Genomic DNA, 24,431 nt, shown 5'->3' on the forward strand with positions numbered 1-24,431 from the left:
TTATAAAATGTATTTAATGCAAGCCTATCTCAAAAGTGCTTACATTATAAAAGGATGTTCAAAGAACACACACACCAAAATTGAACTTGCATGATAGAGCCTACAATTCTAATTCATTTCTTTATTCTCAAACATCTTTTTCCTAATAGTTTTTTGCTGACCAGATACGGTGGTGTGCTCAGGATTGTGCATGTGTCTTGAGCACTACATGTATAAGATTGTTGCAAACACTGCTGCCAGACATACACACACTTCTGAGACTACCTCTGAATGTTTTCTTAAAAAAGAAACAAAGTTTAAAAAAGATAGTAAGCTTTATCTGAATCATGAGGGTTTTGTTTAGATTTCTATGTCCCTTTAAGTGTACTTTACGGACCACAACAGTAGGGTAGGCTTTTTTTATATCACTGGCACCAGAAGTCGGCCTTTACTCCCATAGCAACTACATTGAGATCCAGTTTATCTCCTGTTGATGATCTCCACTTCGTAACTTGCCTAGACTGCTCCGGGCCATACTCTTGACAGGACTTTTGTCAAGAACAAATGAACCATCATAGCCAAACTGACAATGAAACAAAGTCGCTCCTTATTTAAAAGAACACACATTTCTCTAACCAACCCTTAAAGGACCACTAAACACGGTAGAATAGCATCATCAGTAAATGCATAGTTAAAGAAAAGAAAAAAACTATGCAAAGAGCTATTTCGATTTCAAATAGATTCCTTTCTGACAAATTTTAAAATTACTTCTATATTCCCTCACACTGCATCTGTGACAGTCATCGGCCAATCACAAAATGCATATACATATATTCTTGCACATGCAAGACCTGGTGCCTCCAGAAAGTGTACAAGATAAAAGATTGTGCACATTTTAGATAAGAGAAGTGAATAGGAAAGTTGTTTATAATTGTGCGCTCTATATGAATCAAGAAAGTTTCATTTTGACGTTAGTGTCCCTTTAACGCTTAAGTTAAAATTTGATTAAAAAAAATTGTTTCCAAAAAAAAATGCAAATGTAATATACAAAAATGTATTTAGTGTACACAAATTTGCATATTCATGCACAATGTCATTAGGTAAGGTTATACCACCTATGACCCTGAGACCACAACAGTCTTCCATTTTTTTTTTTTGGGGGGGGGGGGGGGTTGGACTATAGCTTCCCCATTTTACACTTCTAACCTCTAGTCCTTGGTCTGTGTATATTGTAGGTTTTTAGAAAACATCTTAATATAAATTTCTGAAGTTAATGATGTATATTTTTTGATGCAATCAATTTACTATACTGGTTCAACAGGATCAGATAACGCATTCTTATTTACAATAGCTTGCAGTATGACTAGTTTAAACACATTTGAAGCTCTAAAAAAGATGTATATGCTTTGTAAAAAGTTAGTTGGCATTGCCATTACAACAGAATGGCAAACTCAGATTGCAAACTTTTATACAACATTCCATTAAAGGGACATAATACTCATATGCTAAATCACTTGAAACTGATGCAGTATAACTGTAAAAAGCTGACAGGAAAATATCACCTGAGCATCTCTATGTAAAAAAGGAAGATATTTTACCTCACAATCTCCTCAGCTCAGTAGAGTTAGTTCTGTGTAAAAAGTTATACTCAGCTGCTCCCAGCTGCAGGTAAAAAAATTAAAAAAATGAAGAAATGAACAGCAGCCAATCAGCATCAGCAGTGCTGAGGTCATGAACTCTTACTGTGATCTCATGAGATTTGACTTAACTCTCATGAGATTTCATAGTAAGCTTCCTTTACCTGATTGGTGAAATAATATGAGAGTTCACGATGCTCATCCCTTCAGTTGTCCCGGGACAGACACACTAATATGCTGCTTAGAAATCCTTTACAATGGGAGGTGGCTACTGAGGATTTTTTGAGGTAAAATATCTTTCTTTTTTACATAGAGATGTTCAGGTGATATTTTCTAGACAGCTTTTTACAGCTATGCTGCATCACTTTCAAGTGTTTAAACATTTGGGTATTATGGCCCTTTAAGTTGACATAGAAAAAAAACAGACTGCAAGCATTTTTTGCTTTTGAAAAAATAATTGAATGCTCTTAAAGTCTCTAAATTACAAAAGGGAATTACCCCGGGTGGAGCCAACCGCCGAGCTGAGCAGATGCAGACATCAAGAACTCCTGCTCTAATAACTAGTTGAAAGCTACTAAATAGCCTCTAAAACATCTATCTAAATGGCAAAAAGAATACAAGACTTGCTACTACTATTCGCAGTGTATATATGGGAGTAATTAACAAGAACACAACGATAACGGCAGGAGACAACGATAACAAGCGCATTGCACCTATCAAGATGGCGACTAGCAGACTACCCAAAGAAATCTTTTAGCCTTGAACCTAGCAACACCCAGCTACCAGACTTGTCCCTATAGCTCATATATTGAAGGTGAAGCAGATACCGCTCTGACTTGAGAAAATGGACTTTCTACTAATAGACGCGCTGACTAAGTTGGGGCACCGTATGGATGCCCAGTTTAAAGTCCTTTCCCAAAGCCTGTCACTCAAACAGGAGATATCCGTCAGCCTTTCAGAAACGGATCTCTGTACCTTATATCCTTGGGATGTTTACCCACGTCAACAGGACAAGATGGCTGCTGTGATCAAACAAGGCCCTTCCACGTTGCCTGAGTGGTCTGATGTCGCTCCCGATTCCACTACTATTCGTCAGGCTCCTGTCCCGGAGCGGCCGGCTGGGGCGGGAGTCGGAGTAGCTGCAACTGCGCCTCGCACTTCAACAGTTGATCTTCCTGATCCCGAATGCTCCCGAACAGCCCTGGCTCGAACCATCACTAAAGCCATGATAGATACAAGCGACCCATACAGGCAAGCAGCTCAGAATCTCAAAGCAACGCTTTCAGGGCATACAGTATGGGAGAGGGAGGTTTGGCCTGCAGCTATGGCGTTTATTCATGACCGAAGTACAACGGCTAGCCCTCCTCTGCAGAAACACAGGTCTGACAACGAGACCTCTTTAGAGACCCACGGCAGCCCCCTAAATAGTCATAAAATAGGAGTAGGTTAGAAAAGACTCTACCGCTCATTCAAAGACCTTCTCCTTCAGTTTTTAAGGATTAGGCATGGGACTGAGACTCTTCTAAAAATTAATGTTGCTATGATACCATTGTCAACTCTAAAGCTCCGTTAAATTCTAAACAATTGAGATTCTAGTGCTCCTATACTCATATATCCTGTTATACCCAGAGTGTTGAATAGAGTATACATACTTTTAATTTATGAGACTATATATTATGAATGTTTTCCTAGTGCCATTTATAATACTGTTTTATACCTAGTCTATTAAGGTTCTTTTTGCTACTCCAAATTGTGTTTAGGCTCCCTTGCTTGGAGCCATATATTTTACAATGATACCTGATTTACTAAGGTAGACTTACTATGGGAAGCTTATCAATATGATGTTATCAGGCTGAAACATAGGATAAAATCTCTCCTTTTATGATTGTCTCTTTGTTAGCACATAACATTATTGGCATAAAATTGTACAATTGTTATTTTAATCTTCTTAGAACACTAGAGTTGGGTTAACTTAATGTATCTAAGTAGCTTTACACCTAAATGTTTTGGATGTGTAATATGCATATGTACATAAGCATGAATGATCACGCACCTAACATACTAAGAAAAGATCGTCAGCTATAACGCCTAGCGGCAAGCGATGACGTAACCTGGCGCATTAGCATTGAACCTCTAGCCTAGTTAACACACTATGACACAGTTGGCACTAGCTTAGACAGAAGTATATTTGTTTCCCAGCCTCCTACAACGGTAAATTAAGGATTACATTAGATATTGCACTACAATTTAGTGCTGCGACCTACCCAGAACTAACCTCACCCTGTTGTCCTATCACAATAGGCTCCATCCTCCCTACTTCCCCCCCCCCCTCCCCTCCCCCTCCATAAATCAAGTGGCTCTGGCCCACTGTAATTCCTCTTCTTTCAGGTTCTCTGTGACCCCCTTGCAGTCATCCTTCATACTAACTCCCCACATTGAAATAGGACTTTTTACTCTATTTATCGCATAAGGGTGGAGATTAGAATCTAACCACTAAAACATAAAATGAAGTCTCATCTTTATTTGCCCAAACTTACATTTGATATCTTTCTGGACATAGCATGGGTTCCTATTGGTTCAGGCCAACCTTTTAATATGACTAAGGCTATGATTATTTCTGTAAGACCTGAAACTCTGAATTCAATTCACTATCTAGTATGATTACCCCCTCACCAGACATGTGGATGATCCACATGTTGTATGATTACATGTTATACTTAGATGTCGATTTTATGGATAGGCAAATGTCGTATTTTGTATTTCTTGATCTGTTGAAACTTCAATAAAAAAAAAAAAAAAAAAAAAAGGGAATTACCCTGGCAATAATAAGAATATTCACAATTATTGATGTTGGTGTTTTAGGAGTTAAATGAAGTCACTTAAGGGCTTGTGAGCTTAATACAGTAAGGGGGGGGGGGGGAGCCAGTATCAATGCAGTACTCGAAAAACTGTTCTAAAAGCCACTACATTAATGTTATATAAAATACATTACACAAACCTCCACGCTTATTTTGCTCAAAGTTCTAGTGTTCTCACGCGGTAAGAGGTAGTTAAGAAGTAAATAGCTTCCTGCTAAAACTAACAATTACCATAGGCAGTCAATTGGCACCAGATGAAACATGTATTTGTTGATAGGTTGGGTCATGTTGTATACCTCATGTGACACAAGCAAACCAGTGTGGCTTGATGGTGCATAAATCTCTAGGTCCTCCATTGGATTTTGCATAATAGTTTAGTATTGGTTAACATAATATCCATTTCTTACAGGACATTTGATTACTTAAATGAAGGCTTCAAGAACTGGGAATTTATGACTGTTCATTGCTGGGGTGAAAAGGCAGAAGGGGAGTGGGTCTTGGAAATTCAAGACATGCCATCTCAACTACGCAATCCAGAAATACAAGGTAGAGTATATCTTCTCTTAGATTAGACTGCGTTCTTAAATGTGTTTATTTAAATGCATGATCTTGCATGTGTTATACAAGCTTTAACATCACCTAATATTTGTCTATTTTATTTTGAACTAAGCATGGTTGTAAAGGTAAACCTATTTCTATGTGAAGAATGAAAAAAGTATTTGATTCATTGATAATACATCAGGGGTTAACAAAACAAAGCTAAACATCTACCCTCCTGCGCAGAAAACATTGGGCATTGATTACGTACAGTATTTGTTAGTGTAACAACTTTATTTTAGTTCAATCCAAAAGGCCATCATGCAAAATAATCAGGAAAGGGGAAGGATATACAAGCTTGCAAGTTGGTTAATTTACCTGGTCACCCGGACAAATATATATTTTTAATGTTTTTGTTCTTGTTAGAGAATGGAATAGCATGTAAATTTATATTTTGAAAGTTTTAAGAACAAATAAATAAGGTATACATTAGAGGCTTTTGCAATAATCGTTTTGGTAAGTATGAGGTATGTACTTGTAGGGGAACAAGCAAAGTCTGAAAATTCCATGGAGTTTCTAGCAACTTAGTGAGGGCATATAACAGACCATGCAAAAATAAAAAATAAGGTTGCTTTGATTATATAAACATTGGTTATTTCTTCCCCCTTTCTTTAAGGAAGCTGTGAGCCTAAAAATATTCCAGGCATATCTGTAGTTTGTAACCCAGTCTCAAAAAAAAAAAAAAGTATGAAAAAGAGGAGAGCAGGTGTTATTTGTTGGGAAGAAAATATAAAGATGAGACAAATTGTAGAAATCAACCATAATGAAGAAATTAAGTGAAACTGTAGTAATTAGAGGAAACTTTGCATTTAAGGATGTGGGTTGTATAGGCCTCCTTTACAGGATACACTGTAAATGTCCTTTATAGACCATATGGAAAGAACATTGAAAGGCATTTTAAAAGGTTTTATTTCAAGGTGCAATAAATTATTAATTCTCTATTGAAAGCCTTATACAGTATATAACTATCCACAGAATGTAGACAAGTTAAACTAGAGATCTCAACGTAGTATATAGTTGATAGTTGCCATCCATGCCACTCTAAAAGATTCCCAATAAAATTCAGAGATTAGTTTTGCAGATCTGGAGGTCAAAATTACAATTGAGGCTGTGGAACAGTCAAGTCTTCACCCTTCTCTTAAGCAAATGTATACATTAGATTATGTTTACCCATCCCTCTGTGGTAGGATTATATCTACTGCTGTTTTTAGAAATCTTGGAAACCTCAATTTCAGACATTTGGTTAGTAAATATAATTTAAATAAAAGCTACCCTGTCAAATTCAAAAGTCTGTCAACAAAAATCAACTTTGTCAAGTCATCTAAGAATTTTATACCAAGATATTTCATGACTTTTTGTCTCGGTTTCTTTGTTGTCATAAGCCAGTAAACACAATAGATAAAAACGGTATAGCTTGTATATGTTTCTAATGACAGTGAGTCCACGGATCATAATTACTGTTGGGAATATCACTCCTGACCAGCAGGTGGCGGCAAAGAGCACCACAGCAAAGCTGTTAAATACCACTCCCCTACCCACAAAAACTGCAGTCATTCTCTTTGCTTGTATCAGTTGCAAGGAGGGGTAAAGTTATGTGTCTGATTCTTCAATCAATACTTTTTTTTTAGGCAGAGCAGGTTTGCTCTGGTCTTTTGGGCTTTAGCCGTAGTCAATATCAATCTCTTCAGTAGAGCAGTGGTGGCTTTTAAGCATTTGGGAACTTGTGGGGTATAATCCCCTCTATGCCTCCCAAGTTGTTTGTGGCTGCCCTTCTTTAAAAGCCTAGGTAGGTTTACTTAGTCTTTTTTGTTTCCACAGGTCCATGTGAGGGGTGAAGCCTTTCAAACCTTGTGAGCTGCCATGCTGCCGGGCAGACTGTTATGGACGTAAGAGCTTTTTTTTTTAATTTCTGGTATGAAGCAGAAAATTTGGCACTTATTGGGTTAATTTTCTTGAGATAATATTCCTGCTTGTGTGCAGGTTTGTTTCTTTGTGGCAGTTTTGTGGGGCACTGTTAAATACTTTAGGATTCTGGTTCTGTTTTTTTTCTTGGGAGTGCTAATTATCACTCCTTGTTTTGGCTCTATGTGGGTTATTTGTTTGTGTAGCGTTTTGTGTTTTATTTGTAGCAGCGCAAAACGAGTCACGCAGTTTATTTTTTACTCCCGGTGGCTGATTGCTGAGATGAGTGTCATGCCGGCCAGGAGTTGGTTTTGTACGCCCAAGATAAGCGGAGTTTACTTGGCGCGCTTTTCCTTCAGTTAGTTCCTGGTTTTGGAAGTGAGAGGTTGTCGGCTTATTTTCTGGTGTGTGTTGAGGGTGGTTGCTGACATTGTAGGGTCCGGATTGTTTTTTGCTACGCTTTATCCTCCGGTCTGTAGGAGGTCAGGTAGGTACCTCAGCAAGGCTTGTTGAGGTATAGAGGTGCGTGGTAAGGGCTCAGGGATCATTTTAGTTTTTTTATTCTTTATGTTAGCGTTATTTTCTTTAAAGGATAGTAACGTTGTATTTTGGGGTTATTTTTTCTGCAGCATTTATTTGAATAAATTCATTTTTTGTTTATTATTTTTTGTGGAAATATGGACCAAGAGGACCTGCAAGCTGTTAATTGCTCTTTATGTTTAGATGAAAATGTGGACCCACCTATCCCTTTTTGTTCCTCATGTATTGAAAGAACGTTACGGGGATAGGCTTTTTTATTCAGAGCCTTCATTGTCTAAGGCGGATGTTGTTCAGGGGTCTCCTGTTCAAGCTATACCGGAGTTTCTTTCATGTAATTGGCAAGAGTCCATGAGCTAGTGACATATGGGATATACAATCCTACCAGGAGGGGCAAAGTTTCCCAAACCTCAAAATGCCTATAAATACACCCCTCACCACACCCACAATTCAGTTTTGCGCTTCTCAGCATTGTTGAAGCCCGATTCCTCTCAGAGTACAGCGAATGTCAGAGGGACGTGAAGGGAGTATCACCTATTGAATACGATGATTTCCCTAACGGGGGTCTTTTACATGGGTTCTCTGTTATCGGTCGTAGAGATTCATCTCCTACCTCCCTTTTCAGATCGACAATATACTCTCAAATTTACCATTACCTCTACTAAAGAACTGTTTTAGTACTGGTTTGGCTATCTGCTATTTGTGGATGGGTGTCTTTTGGTAAGTATGTTTTTATTACTTAAGACACTCTCAGCTATGGTTTGGCACTTTATGCAATTTATATAAAGTTATAAATATATGTATTGTACTTATATTTGCCATGAGTCAGGTTCATGTATTTCCTTCTGCAGTTTCATATTTGGGGAATATAAACATCTTTTTAATGAAATTTATTTTCTTACCTGGGGTTTAGTATTTTTTTCAATTGACCACTTCTTACAAATTGCGGGCGGCATTAGGCCAGCGGGTGCGACAAATGCTAAACTTTATTGCGTCATTTTTGGCGCGAAGATTTTTTTGGCGTGAAAGAGTAAGTCTATGACACAAGTTCGTCATTTCCGGCGTCATACTTGACGCCGAGACCTTTCATACAGTTGCGTCATTAGTGACGCGAGTGTGTCATTTCTGGTTATTTTTTGTCGCCAAAAAAGTTTGTTACGTTGTGCGTCATACTTGGCGCCAAACTTTTTCATTATTTCAATACCCCATTGATGTTTGCCTCTTGATTTTTTTCAATATCAGAGGGCTTTGCTATTTGCATTTTTTCCCATTCCTGAAACTGTCATATAAGGAAATAGATAATTTTGCTTTATATGTTGTTTTTTCTCTTTCATTTTGCAAGATGTCTTACTTTGATCCTGCCTCAGAAGCTTCTGCTAGAACATTTGCCTGACATCGGTTCTACCAAAGCTAAGTCATTAGTTATAAAATTGTAGAAATTATATCGCTGAATGTCATTTGTAATAGTTGTTTTGATAAACTTTTACATGCAGATAATGTGTCCATCAGTAATAGTACATTGCCAGTTGCAGTTCCTTCAACTTCTAATGTGCATAATATACCTGTAAATTTTAAAGAATTTATTTCTGATTCTATTCTGAAGGCTTTTGTCTGCATTTTCACCTTCAAATATATGTAATAGGTCTTTTTAAAACTTCTCATTTAGTTGATGAAATTTCAAATGACCAACAATATGATAATTTATCCTCTTCTGATAAGGGTCTATCTTATTCAGTAGATCCTCCTCAGACATTGACACTGACAAATCTACTTATTTATTTTAAATTGAGTACATGCGTTCTTTATTAAAATAAGTGTTAATTACTTTGGATATTGAGGTAACCAGTCCTCTTGACGTTCAGTCTAATAAACGTTTTTATGCTGTTTTTAAACCTCCTGTGGTTCCCCAAGGGTTTTTTTTCCTATTCCTGTGGCTATTTCTGATATGATTTCTAAGGAATGGAATAAGACAGGAACTTCTTTTTATTCCTTCTTCAAGGTTTAAAAATTGTATCCTTTGCCAGCAAAATCTATAGAGTTTTGGGAAAAGATCCCCAAAGTTGATGGGGCTATTTCTACTCTTGCTAAACGTACCACTATTCCTATGGAAGATAGTACTTCCTTTGAGGATCCTTTAGATAAGAAGCTTGAATCTTATCTAAGGAAGGCCTTTTTATATTCAGGTCATCTTCTCAGACCTGCAATTTCTTTGGCTGATGTTGCGGTGGCATCAACTTTCTGGTTGGAGAATTTAGCGCAACATGAATTGGATTCTGACATATCTAGCATTATTCGCTTACTGCAACATGCTATTCATTTTATTTGTGATGTTAGATCCATGTCTTTAGCTATATTAGCTAGAAGAGCTTTGTGGCTTAAATCTTGGAATGCTGATATGACATCTAAATCTAGATTACCATCTCTTTCTTTCCAAGGTAATAATTTATTTGGTTCTCAGTTGGATTCTATTATTTCAACTGTTACTGGGGGAAAGGGAGTTTTTTCTGCCTCAGGATAAAAACGCCTAAGGGTAAATCTAAGGCTTCTAACCGTTTTCGTTCCTTTCATCAGAATAAGGAACAAAAACTCAATCCTCCCCCCAAGGAATCTGCTTCCAATTGGAAGCCTTCCTCAAATTGGAATAAATCCAAGCCTTTTAGGAAACCAAAGTCAGCCCCTAAGTCCGCATGAGGGTGTGGTCCTCATTCCAGCTCAGCTGGTAGGGGGCAGATTAAGGTTTTTCAAAGATATTTGGATAAATTCTGTTCTAAATCAATGGATTCAGAGCATTGTCTCTCTAGGCTATCGAATAGGATTCAGAGTAAGACCTCTTGTGAGAAGATTTTTTCTCTCACATATCCCAGTAAATCCAGTGAAAGCTCAGGCTTTCCTGAAGTATGTTTCAGACCTGGAGTCTTCAGGGGTAATCATGCCAGTTCCTCTTCTGGAACAAGGTTTGGGGTTTTATTCAAATCTATTCATTGTCCTAAAGAAGGAAAATTTATTCAGTCCCGTTCTGGATCTGAAAATTTTGAATCGTTATGTAAGAGTACCAACTTTCAAGATGGTGACTATAAGGACTATTCTGCTTTTTGTTCAGCAAGGACATTTTATGTCTACAATAGACTTGCAGGATGCATACCTTCATATTCCGATTAATCCAGAACATTATCATTTTCTGAGATTCTCTTTTCTAGACAAGCATTACCAATTTGTTGCTCTTCCATTTGGCCTAGCAACCGCTTCAAGAATCTTTTCAAAGGTTCTGGGTGTCCTACTCTCTGTATTCAGAGAACAGGGTATTGCGGTGTTTCCTTATTTGGACGTTATCTTGGTACTAGCTTAGTCTTTTGCGTACTGCAGAATCTCACACAAATCAACTAGTGTTGTTTCTTCGGAAACATGGTTGGAGGATCAATTTACCAAAAGTTTCTTGATTCCTCAGACAAGGGTCACCTTTTTAGGCTTCCAGATAGATTCAGTGTCCATGACTCTGTCTCTAACAGACAAGAGACGTTTAAGATTGGTCGCGGCATTTCGGCTCCTTCAGTCTCAGTTATTTCCTTCAGTGGCTATATGCATGGAAGTTTTAGGTCTCATGACTGCAGCATCGGACGCAATCCCCTTTGCTCGTTTTCACATGAGACCTCTTCAGCCTTGTATGCTGAATCAATTACGACACTCTCTGACATGGTGGATAGATCACCATCGTTTGGTTCAAGGGGCTTCTTTTGTTCGCCCAACCTGGACTGTGATCACAACAGATGCGAGTCTTTCAGGTTGGGGAGCTGTTTGGGGGTCTCTGACAGCACAAGTGGTTTTGAAAATCTCAAGAGGCGAGATTACCAATAAATATTTTAGAACAATTTTCAGGGCTCTTCAGTTTTGGCCTCTACTAAGAGAACCGTTCATTTGTTTTCAGACAGACAATATCACAACTGTGGCTTATGTCAATCATCAGGGTGGGACTCACAGTCCCTAAGCTATGACAGAAGTATCTCGGTTACTTGCTTGGGCGGAATCCAGCTCCTGTCTAATCTCTGCGGTACATATCCCAGGTGTAGACAATTGGGAGGCGGATTATCTCAGCCGCCAGACTTTTCATCCAGGGGAGTGGTCTCTCCATCCAGATGTGTTTTCTCATCTAAACAAGAAACTTCCCAGATAACTGTCCAGGTCCAGGGATGTTCAGGCGAAAGCAGTGGATGCGCTGACACTTCCTTAGTGTTATCAACCTGCTTACATCTTCCCGCCTCTAGTTCTCCTTCCAAGAGTGATTTCCAAAATCATCATGGAACAGTCTTTTGTGTTGCTGGTGGCTCCAGCATGGCCACACAGGTTTTGGTATGCGGATCTGGTTCGGTTGTCCAGTTGCCCGCCTTGGCCACTTCCGTTACGTCCGGACCTACTATCTCAAGGTCCGTTTTTCCATCAGGTTCTCAAATCATTAAATTTGAAGGTATGGAAATTGAACGCTTAGTTCTAAGTCAGAGAGGTTTCTCTGATTCAGTGTTCAATACTATGTTACAAGCTCGTAAATCTGTCTCTAGAAAGATTTATTATAGAGTTTGGAAGACTTACATTTCATGGTGTTCTTCTCATAGTTTCTCCTGGCATTCTTTTAGAATTCCTAGAATTTTGCAGTTTCTTCAGGATGGTTTGGATAAAGGTTTGTCTGCAAGTTCCTTGAAAGGACAAATCTCCGCTCTTTCTGTTTTATTTCACAGAAAAATTGCTATACTTCCTGATATACACTGTTTTGCACAGGCTTTAGTTCGTATTAAGCCTGTCATTAAGTCAATTTCTCCTCCTTGGAGTCTTAATTTGGTTCTGAGGGCTTTACAGGCTCCTCCATTTGAACCTATGCATTCTTTGGACATTAACTACTTTCTTGGAAAGTGTTGTTCCTTTTGGCTATCTCTTCTGTTAGAAGAATTTCTGAGCTATCTACTCTTTCTTGTGAGTCTCCTTTTCTGATTTTTCATCAGGATAAGGCAGTTTTGCGGACTTCTTTTCAATTTTTACCTAAGGTTGTGAATTCTAACAACAGTAATAGAGAAATTGTTGTCCTTTTTTATGTCCTAATTTTAAGAATTCTTTGGAGAGATCCTTACATTCTTTGAATGTGGTAAGAGCTTTGAAATATTATGTGGAAGCTACTAAATTTCAGGAAGACTTCTAGTCTATTTGTTTTATTTTCTGGTCCTAGGAAAGGTCAGAAAGCTTCTGCTGTTTCCTTGGCTTCTTGGTTGAAACTTTTGATTCATCAAGCTTATTTGGAGTCGGGTCAAACCCCGCCTCAGAGAATTACAGCTCATTCTACTAGATCAGTCTCTATTTCATGGGCTTTTAGGAATGAAGCTTCAGTTGATCAGATTTGCAAAGCAGCCACTTGGTCCTCTTTGCATACATTTACTAAATTCTACCATTTTTTTGTATTTGCTTCTTCGGAAGCAGTTTTTGGTAGAAAAGTTCTTCAGGCAGCTGTTTCAGTTTGATTCTTCTGCTTTTTGATTTAAGTTTTTTTTTCTTTCAAAAGTGAAAATAAACTTATTTTTGGGTTGTGGATTATTTTTTCAGCGGAATATGGCTGTTTTTGTTTTAGTCCCTCCCTCTCTAGTGACTCTTGAGTGGAAGACTCCACATCTTGGGTATTAATATCCCATATGTCACTAGCTCATGGACTCTTGCCAATTACATGAAAGAAAACATAATTTATGTAAGAACTTACCTGACATTCATTTCTTTCATATTGGCAAGAGTCTATGAGGCCCACCCTTTTTATGGTGGTTATGATTTTTTGTATAAAGCACAATTATTTCCAAATTTCCTTTGTTGATGCTTTCTACTCCTTTCTTTATCACCCCACTGCTTGGCTATTCGTTAAACTGAATTGTGGGTGTGGTGAGGGGTGTATTTATAGGCATTTAAAGGTTTGGGAAACTTTGCCCCTCCTGGTAGGATTGTATATCCCATATGTCACTAGCTCATGGACTCTTGCCAATATGAAAGAAATGAATTTATCAGGTAAATTCTTACATAAATTATGTTTTTCTCCCCAATCATCCCAATCCTTGTCCTCTTCTCATGCAGTGCCCTGTGTTTTGTCTCAGGTTGGTTTTTCTTTGCAGGATATGGCTACCCATATATCTTCGGCAGTATCTGAGGCTTTGTCCGCTTTTCCTGTGTTACAGCGTGAAGCGCAAAAGGAAGTATAAGGTTTCTGACTTTGTTGCAGTTATGTCAAATGTTTCTTCCCATAGGTCTGAGGGTGAAATTTCAGATTCTGACAGTGTAATTCCTTCCTCTGATTCTGAGGTCATTTTCTTCAGGGTTCAGCTTGAGAATCTCTGTTTGTTACTCAAGGAGGTTTTGGCTACCTTGGATGACTCTGATATGACGGTCATAGTTACTCCTAAGAAGTCTAGTAAGCTTAATAAGTTTTTTGACGTGTTTTTTCCTGTTCCAGATCGTGTTTCAGAGATTATTGCACATGAGTGGGAGAAGCCTGGGATTCCATTTTCCCCTTCTCCAATTTTTAGGAAAATGTTTCCTATTGCTGATTCTATCAAGGATTCTTGGCAGACGGTTCCTAAGGTAGAGGGAGCTATTTCCACCTTGGCTAAGAGAACTACTATTCCTATTGAGGATAGTTTGTTATTTTAAGGATCCCATGGATAAGAAGTTGGAGGCTTTGCTTAAAAGGATGTATGTTCACCAGGGGTTCCAATGGCAGCCTGCTGTGTGTATTGCTACCCGTTACCAGTGTGGCAGCATATTAGTTTGATGCTTTGTCTGATTCTATTCAGCAGAATACTCCTCTTGAAGAGATTCAGGATAGAATCAAGGCTCTGAAGTTGGCCAATTCCTTTATTACGGATGCTTCTTTACAGATCATTAAGTTGGGAGCAAAGATTTCTGGCTTTGCTGTTCTGGCATGCAGAGCCTTATCGTTGAAGTCCTGGTCTGCGGATGTGTCCTCTAAATCTAAGCTTTTGTCCATTCCTTACAAGGGTAAGACCTTGTTTGGGCCGGGTTTGGCTGAGATTATTTCTGATATTACGGGAGGGAAGGGGCATTCTCTCCCTCGGGATAAGAGAAATAAATAGAAGGGTCGTCAGAGTAATTTTCGTTCCTTTCATAACTTCTCTGGTAAGTCTTCCTCTTCCTCCTCCAAGCAGGATCAGTCTAAACCCTCTTGAAAATACAATCAGTCCTGGAGTAAGGGGAAGCAATCTAAGAAGCCAGTTGCTGACTCAGTCAGCATGAAGGGTCTGCCCCCGATATGGGAGTGGCTCTTGTGGGGGACAGATTTTTCTTTTTTGCTCAAGCTTGGGTTCACTATGTTCCAGATCCCTGGGCGGTAGATATAGTGTCCTAGGGATACAGACTAGAGTTCAAGACTTTTCCTCCCAGGGGCAGGTTTCTTCTCTCAGGTTATCTGTAGACCAGATAAAAAGAGAGGCGTTCTTACATTGCGTTTAGGATCTTTCTGACTTGGGAGTGATTGTTCCTGTTCCGGTTCAGGAGCAGGGTCTGGGATTCTATTCCAATCTGTTCATTGTTCCCAAAAAGGAGGGAACTTTCAGACCTATTCTGGATCTTAAGAGTGTAAACAAGTTTCTCAGAGTTCCATCTTTCAAGATGGAAACTATTCGTTCCATCCTTCCTTTGGTTCAAGAGGGTCAGTTCATGACCACAGTAGATCTGAAGGATGCGTATCTGCATACTCCCATCCACAGGGACCATCACAAGTTTCTGAGATTTGCTTTCCTAGACAGACATTTTTCAGTTTGTGGCCCTTCCATTCGGTTTTGCAACAGCTCCCAGGGTTTTCTCAAAGGTTCTGGGAGCCTTGTTGGCGGTGTTCCGGCTGCTGGGAGTTGCAGTGGCGCCGTATCTGGACAACATTCTAGTTCCGGCACCATCTTTTCAACTAACAAGCTCCCACACAGAGGAGTTGTCTTTTCTGCGCTCCCACGGTTGTAAGGTGAATTTAGGAAAAAGTTCCTTGATTCCAGCTACAAGGGTGGTATTCTTGGGAACCATTATAGATTCTCTGGAGATGAAGATTTTTCTGACAGAAGCAAGAAGGTAAAAAATGTTCAATTCGTGTCTTGCTCTTCAGCCCTCTCCTCGGCTGTCAGTAGCCCAGTGGATGGAGGTTATTGGTCTTATGGTTTCACTCATGGACATCATTCCATTTGCTCGGTTCCTTCTCAGGCCTCTGCAGTTATGCATGCTCAGTCAATGGAACTAGGATTCTGCTGATCTGTCTCCAAGATTGTTCTAGATCAGGCAACAAGAGATTCTCTTCCGTGGTGGTTTTTTAGGATCTTCTCTCTCAGGGAACCCGTTTTCGCAGACCCTCCTGGGTGATTGTGACCACGGATGCCAGTCTGCTGGGTTGGGGAGCTGTCTAAGTTTTAAGGGCTCAGGGCCTATGGACTTGGGAGGAATCGATTCTTCCTATAAATATCCTACAGTTGAGGGCAATCTTCAATGCTCTTCTGGCCTGGCCTCAGCTAGCTTCAGCCCAGTTTATCAGGTTTCAGTCGGACAACATAACGTCAGTGGCTTACATCAGTCATCAGGGAGGAACTCGGAGTTCCTTGGCCATGAAGGAGGTAGACAAGATTATTCAGTGGGTGGAGACCCACAACTGCGGTCTGTCTGCGATCCACATTCCAGGGGTGGACAATTGAAGCAGATTTTCTGTGCAGACAGACTTTTCATCCCGGGGAGTGGGAACTTCATTTGCAGTCGTTTTCCTCTTTGATTCTCAGATGGGGGCAGCCGGAGTTGGATCTAATGGCATCTCGTCAGAATGCCAAGCTCCCGAGGTACGGGTCAAGGTCAAGGGATCCTCAGGCTGTACTGATAGATGCTCTAGCAGTTCCTTGGAAGTTCAGTCTGGCATATGTTACCTCCGTTTGCTCTTCTTCCTTGGGTTATTGCTTGAATCAGGCAAGAGAGGGCATCAGTGATTCTCATCGCTCCGGCGTGGCCTTGCAGAATCTGGTATGCAGATATGGTGGAGATGTCATCTTCCCCACCTTGGAGTCTTCCTCTAAGGAAGGACCTTCTACTTCAGCGGCCCTTCCTTCATCCAAATCTCATTTCTCTGAAGCTGACTGCTTTGAGATTGAACACTTGATCCTATTAAAGCGTGGTTTTTCTGAGTCAGTTATTGAGACTTTGATTCAGGCGCGTAAGCCTGTGACTAGAAAGATTTATAAGAAAATATGGTGTAAATATCTGCATTGGTGTGAATCCATTGGCTACTCTTGGAGTAGAGTTAGTATTCCTAGGATTTTGTCTTTTCTTCAGGGGGGTCTGGAGTAGGGGTTATCTGCAAGTACCCTAAGGGGTCAAATTTCTGCTTTATCTATTTTGCTGCACAAGTGTCTGGCGGATGTGCCAGATGTTAAGTCTTTTTGTCAGACCCTGGTTAGAATCCAGCCTATGTTTAAGTTTGCAACTCCTCCTTGGAGTCTTCATTTAGTTCTTAGAGTTCTTCAACAGGCTCCGTTTGAGCCTATGCATTCTTTGGATATCAAAACGTTATCCTGGAAGGTTTATTTCTTGGTTGCTATCTCTTCGGCTCGAAGAGTTTCGGAGCTTTCAGCGTTGCAGTGTGAATCTCCTTTTCTTATTTTTCATTCTGATAAGGTAGTACTGCGTACTACCCTAGGTTTCCTTCTCAAGGTTGTTTCAGATATGAATATTAATCAAGAGATTATTGATCTATCTTTGTGTCCTAATCCTCCTCCTCATATGGAGCGTTTGTTTCACAACCTGGATGTGGTTCATGCATTGAAATATTATTTGCAGGCAAACTAACGGCTAGATTTAGAGTTCTGTGGCCAAAGGGGTGCGTTAGCTACACGTGCTTTTTTTCCCCCGCACCTTTTAAATACTGCTGGTATTTAGAGTTCACAGAATGGCTGCGTTAGGCTCCAAAAAGGGAGCGTATAGCATAATTTACCGCCACTGCAACTCTCGATTACAGTGGTGCTTATGGACGCGGCCAGCTTAAAAAACGTGCTCGTGCACGATTCCCCCATAGGAAACAATGGGGCCGTTTGAGCTGAAAAAAAACCTAACACCTGCAAAAAAGCAGTGTTCAGCTCCTAACGCAGCCCCATTGTTTACTATGGGGAAACACTTCCTACGTCTGCACCTAACACTCTAACATGTACCCCGAGTCTAAACACCCCTAACCTTACACTTATTAACCCCTAATCTGCCGCCCCCGCTATCGCTGACACCTGCATATTTTTTTTAACCCCTAATCTGCCGCTCCGTATACCGCCGCATCCTACATTATACCTATGTACCCCTAATCTGCTGCCCCTAACACCGCCAACCCCTATATTATATTTATTAACCCCTAATCTGCCCCCCACAACGTCGCCGCCAGCTACCTACAATAATTAACCCCTAATCTGCCGATCGGATCTCGCCACTAGTCTAATAAATGGATTAACCCCTAAAGCTAAGTCTAACCCTAACACTAACACCCCCCTAAGTTAAATATAATTAAAATCTAACGATATAAATTAACTCTTATTATATAAATTATTCCTATTTAAAGCTAAATACTTACCTGTAAAATAAACCCTAATATAGCTACAATATAAATTATAATTATATTGTAGCTATTTTAGGATTAATATTTATTTTACAGGCAACTTTGTAATTATTTTAAACAGGTACAATAGCTATTAAATAGTAAACTATTTAATAGCTAAAATAGTTAAAATAATTACAAAATTACCTGCAAAATAAATCCTAACCTAAGTTACAATTAAACCTAACACTACACTATCAATAAATTAATTAAATAAACTACAAATAAATACAATTAAACCTAACACTACACTATCAATAAATTAATTAAATACAATACCTACAAATAACTACAATTAAATAAACTAAAGTACAAAAATTAAAAAAGAACTAAGTTACAAAAAATAAAAAAATATTTACAAACATTAGAAAAATATTACAACAATTTTAAACTAATTACACCTACTCTAAGCCCCCTAATAAAATTACAAAGACCCCCAAAATAAAAAAAATGCCCTACCCTATTCTAAAATTAAAAAAGTTCAAAGCTCTTTTACCTTACCAGCCCTGAAAAGGGCCCTTTGCGGGGCATGCCCCAAAGAATTCAGCTCTTTTGCCTGTAAAAAAAAAAACATACAATACCCCCCCCAATATTACAACCCACCACCCACATACCCCTAATCTAACCCAAACCCCCCTTAAATAAACCTAACACTAAGCCCCTGAAGATCTCCCTACCTTGTCTTCACCTCACCGGGTTCAGCGATCGGTCCAGAAGAGGGTCCGAAGTCTTGATCCAAGCGGCCGCTGAAGAACTCCATCATCGGGCTGAAGTCGGAAGTCCATCATTGGGATGAAGTCTTCTATCAAGCCGCATCTTCAATCTTCTTTCTTCCGGAGCGGAGCCATCTTCTTCCCAGCCGACGCAGATCCAACCTCTTCAAGCGACGACTACTCTCCGAATGACGGTTCCTTTAAATGATGTCATCCAAGATGGCGTCCCTCGAATTCCGATTGGCTGATAGGATTCTATCAGCCAATCGGAATTAAGGTAGGAATATTCTGATTGGCTGATGGAATCAGCCAATCAGATTGAAGTTCAATCCGATTGGCTGATCCAATCAGCCAATCAGATTGAGCTCACATTCTATTGGCTGATCGGAACAGCCAATAGAATGCGAGCTCAATCTGATTGGCTGATTGGATCAGCCAATCGGATTGAACTTGAATCTGATTGGCTGATTCCATCAGCCAATCAAAATATTCCTACCTTAATTAGGATTCTATCAGCCAATCGGAATTCGAGGGATGCCATCTTGGATGACGTCATTTAAAGGAACCGTCATTCGGCGAGTAGGCGTCGCTTGAAGAGGTTGGATCCGCGTCGGCTGGGAAGAAGATGGCTCCGCTCCGGAAGAAAGAAGAGTGCTCCTCTGAGAGAGACACTGGATTCTATCACTATTTGGATGGTTTGGAACTTTGCGCACCTCACATAGACTTTTTCCACTCTATTTCTAAATTTTACACATTTTTACTTTATCTTCAGCCGAGGCTTCTTTTGGGAGAAAGGTTCTTCAAGCAGTGGTGCCTTCTGTTTAGGTTTACTGTCTTGTTCCTACCTTTATCATCTGTGTCCTCTAGCTTGGGTATTGGTTCCCAACAGTAATTATGATGATCCGTGGACTCACCGTGTCATTAGTAGTGATGTCCTGAACTGTTCGCCCGCGAATGGTTCCCAGCGAACATTGCTTGTTCGCATTCGCATCTGCGGGCGAACACATGGCCGCCCCTATGTGTCATCATTGAGGAAACTTTGACCCTGTATGTCACAGCCGTCTGACACATTAGAGCCAATCAACATCAGACACTCCCTCACAGACCCTCCCAGCTACTTGGAATCCGCCATTTTAGACTCATAACGACCTTGCTTTTTTAATGAGAGGACGTGTTGTGTTTTTGCTCCTGACATTAATAGGAAAAACATAGCTAGGCTAGTGTATTTAGTGTCCACTACAGTCCAGAAGGACTCCACTCATCTCTGCTGCAAGGACAGCACCCCAAAAAGCCCTTTTTAGGGCTATATTTCGTGCCGTTTTTGTTTGTTTTTTCATATTTTTTTTTATTAGCATTTGCCTGGCTTTCAGCCTGTGTGTTTAAGGCTCACAGCATATGCTGTGATTACTGCCACCACTGATATCTCCCTAACAACATTAGTTTAAATTTAACTAACCAAAAATTTTAATTATTTTGCTAGTGTAATTTTTTTTCATTTTCTATCAGGCCTGTGTCACACAGCATATACTCTGGTTCATTGCTCTGTGTCAGCCACCAGTGTTAATATCAGTTTATAACATTATTTTAAATTAAAAAAAAAAATATATATTTTGCTAGTGTAATCTAATTACATTTTCTATCAGGCCTGTGCCTGTCAGGCTCAACAGCATTAATATACCTCATTTTTTTCAGTCTTTTGGTTAATTGGTCTGTGCCAGGCAGCCACCACTCATATCTTCTTTACCTTAATTGAACTATAAAAAAAAGTTTAAATTTTTTTGATAGTGTAATCTAATATAATTTCCAATAAGGCCTGTGTGTTTTGCTGACATACAGAGCCTACTGTGTTTACTTGCTGCCCTCCCTAGTCTATGAGCAACGACTCATATGTGTTTAACCTTTTTTTAATTCCTCCCCCCCCCCCCCCCATAAAAATAATTTAAATCATTTTTCTAGTGTAATCTAATAGTATTTTCTATCAGGCGTGTGTGTTTATCTGACTTACAGATCCTACTGTTTTTAATAGCTGCCCTTCCAAGGCTATCAGCCACGACTCATATGTATGTGCTTAACCTTATTCTTTAAATTGCCAAAAAAAAGTATTTAAATCACTATGCTAGTGTAATCTATTTTTGTTTTCTATCAGGCCTGTGTCTAACTGTCTATCTGACTTACACAGCATACTGTTGTTAATTGCTGCCCTACGTAGCAGCCAGCCAGTGCGACCACTCATATGTGCATTGCACTTCTTAACATTATTTTAATATTAAAATCTAAAATTTTAAAATATTTTGCTAGTGTAATCTAACTTAATTTTCTATCAGGCCTGTGTTTTTGTCACTTACACAGCATACTGTGTTAAATTGCTGCCCTACCTACCATCCACGACTCATATATGCCAGCCTGTGTGCCAGGCCCAACTAGCCAATTAGTGGCACCAATCATAATTCTTGTAACAGTATCAAAAAAATTAAAATTCATAATTGTTTGGAGTGCAAATATTCAGTCTACTAGTGCCATTGAATTGCAGTTTCCTCCTGCCTGCCAGCCTGTGTGCCAGTCACAAACTAGCTAATTAGTGCCACCAATTCTAGTTGTTGTAAAAGTATTGTTAATTTTTAAAATTCCAAATTGATCGCTTGTGATTCATCAGTTTGCTCGTGCCATTGAATTGCACTTTCCTCCTGTCTGCCAGCGTGTTTTCCAGGCCCAACTAGCCAATTAGTGGCACCAATCATAATTCTTGTAACAGTATCTAAAAATTTAAAAATCTCCTAGTGCCATTGAATTGCATTTTCCTCCTGCCTGCCTGCCAGCCTGTGTGTCAGGCCGACTTTCAAAATATTTACACCAATCATATTTGTTGTCACAGTATTCTTAATAATTAAAAATTTTAATTTTTGGTAATTGTTGTTCTGAATCCCCAGTTTGCTCGTGCCATTGAATAGCATTTTCCTCCTGCCTGTGTGCCAGGCCGACTTTCAAAATATTTACACCAATCATACTTGTTGTCACAGTATTCTTCAGAATTAAAATTTTTGGTAATTGTTTATCTGAATCCTCAGTTTGCTCGTGCCATTGAATTGCACTTTCCTCCTGCCTTGCAGCCTGTGTGCAAGGCCCACCTAGCCAATTATTGCCAGCAATCCTATTTCTTTGAACAGTATAGCAAAAATTGTCAATCATCACTGTTTTGACTGTCAGTACTCAGTCTCCTAGTGTCCTTGAATTGCATTTACCTCCTGGCTGCCAGCCTGTGTGCCAGGCCATCTTGCCAACTATTTACACTAATCATAATTGTTGTCACAGTATTGTTACTAATAAAAATTAAAAATGTTTGGATTGTTGTTCATAATCCTCCTATTGCTCGTGCCACTGAATTGCACTTTTCTCCTGCCTGCCAGCCTGTGTGCCAGCCAGGCCGACTTTCAAAATATTTACACCAATCATATTTGTTGTCACAGTATTCTTAAAAATTAAAAATTAAAATTTTTGGTAATTGTTTTTCTGAATCCTCAGTTTGCTCGTGCCATTGAATTACACTTTTCTCCTGCCTGCCAGCCTGTGTGCCAGGCCGACTTTCAAAATATTTACACAAATCATATATGTTGTCACAGTATGCTTAATAATTAAAAATTAATTTTTTTGTTAATTGTTGTTCTGAATCCTCAGTTTGCTCGTGCCATTGAATTGCACTTTCCTCCTGCCTTGCAGCCTGTGTGCCAGTCCCACCTAGCCAATTATTGCCAGCAATCATATTTATTTTAACAGTATTGCAAAAATTGTCAATCATCACTGTTTTGACTGTCAATCTGCAGTCTCCTAGTGTCCTTGAATTGCATTTACCTCCTGCCTGCCAGCCTGTGTGCCAGGCCGTCTTGCCAACTAGTTACACCAATCATAATTGTTGTCACAGTATTGTTACTAATTAAAATTAAAAGTTTTTGGATTGTTGTTTCTAATCCTCAGTTTGCTCGTGCCATTGAATTGCACTTTTCTCCTGCCTGCCAGCCTGTGTGCCATCCAGGCCGACTTTCAAAATATTTACACCAATCATATATGTTGTCACAGTATTCCTAATAATTAAAAATTACAAATTTTTCTAATTGTTGTTCTGAATCCTCGGTTTGCACGTGCCATTGAATTGCACTTTCCTTCTGCCTGCCAGCCTGTTTTCCAGGCCCAACTAGCCAATTAGTGGCACCAATCATATTTCTTGTAACAGTATATAAAAAAGTAAAAATCATAATTTTTGGGATTGCAAATATTCAGTCTCCTAGTGCCATTGAATTGCATTTTCATCCTGCCTGCCAGCCTGTGTGACAGGCCGACTTTCAAATATTTACACCAATCATATTTGTTGTCACAGTATTCTTAAAAATTAAAAATGAAAATTTTTGGTAATTTTTCTGAATCCTCAGTTTGCTCGTGCCATTGAATTGCACTTTTCTCCTGCCTGCCAGCCTGTGTGCCAGGCCGACTTTCAAAATATTTACACCAATCACATTTGTTGATTTAGGCCCTTTATGGGTTAAAAGCAGACTCTGCATAAACTATGTAATTTTCCATGGGAGTTTTGCCATGGATCCCCCTCCAGCATGCCACAGTCCAGGTGTTAGTACCCTTGAAACAATTTTTCCATCACTATTGTGGCCAGAAAGAGTCCTTGTAGGTTTTAAAGTTCGCCTGCCTATTGAAGTTCGCGGGTTCTCGAACAATACCGGAAGTTCGAGTCCGCCGTTCGCGAACCGAAATTTTTAGGTTCGCGACATCACTAGTCATTAGAAAGAAAACAAAATTTATGCTTACCTGATAAATGTATTTCTTGACACAGTGAGTCCACGGCCCGCCCTGTATTTTCAGACAGTTTATTTTTCTATAAACCTCAGGCACCGCTGCACCTTATATTACTTCCTTTCTCATTTCCCTTTGGTCGAATGACTGGGGTTTGTGGGTAGGAGTGGTATTTAACAGCTTTGCTGTGGTTCTCTTTGCCGCCTCCTGCTGGTCAGGAGTGATATTCCCAACACTAATTATGATGATCCGTGGACTCACTGTGTCAAGAAATAAATACATTTATCAAGTAAGCATACATTTTGTTTATTGTGCCTTCACATCTATATGGATAACAGGGCCGCCATCAGGGGGTGACTCCTGTCAGGGGCCCCATGGGTCAGGGGGGCCCCATGAGGCAAGAACTAAAATATTTTTTTTTTTTATAATTTTGGCAGCCACCAGTGGGTACTACAGCAGAGCTAATTGAGCATGGGAAATGTTATTACAAGGAGTAAAGTATTAGCATTTGAGAGGATTTATGAGTGTGCACTAAACCGCTATGCACAGTGTGAGACAGACTTGGCACTTTGTACAGTGTGTGCCTGAGTCAGACGGCAGATCACTTTTATTTGCTGAGGAGGTAGGACTTACTTAGAAAATGTTTTTTATTTCTTTGTGCAATTTTGGATTGTAACTTCAGTGTAGTAGTTGTATGGTGGGGCCAGGGGTCCATAAAAACACATTTTTTTTTAGCAGAAGTGTATTAAAGATTATTTGACAATGCTGTAGAAATTCTGTA

The 24,431-nt window shown here is 39.5% G+C and overlaps 1 protein-coding gene across 1 annotated transcript in view; it reads left to right on the forward strand.

Annotated features, from left to right (window-relative positions):
• The window catches only part of PCSK6 (proprotein convertase subtilisin/kexin type 6), a 742,641-nt gene that overhangs the window by 510,699 nt on the left and 207,511 nt on the right, over positions 1 to 24,431 (forward strand). Inside the window, exon 13 of the mRNA XM_053717589.1 lies at positions 4,884 to 5,020. Coding sequence (XP_053573564.1) covers positions 4,884 to 5,020 — 137 coding nt within the window. The remainder of the gene's footprint in view (positions 1 to 4,883; positions 5,021 to 24,431) is intronic.

The sequence above is a fragment of the Bombina bombina genome, chromosome 6 (assembly GCF_027579735.1).
Source record: "Bombina bombina isolate aBomBom1 chromosome 6, aBomBom1.pri, whole genome shotgun sequence".
NCBI classification, from domain to species: Eukaryota; Metazoa; Chordata; class Amphibia; order Anura; family Bombinatoridae; genus Bombina; species Bombina bombina.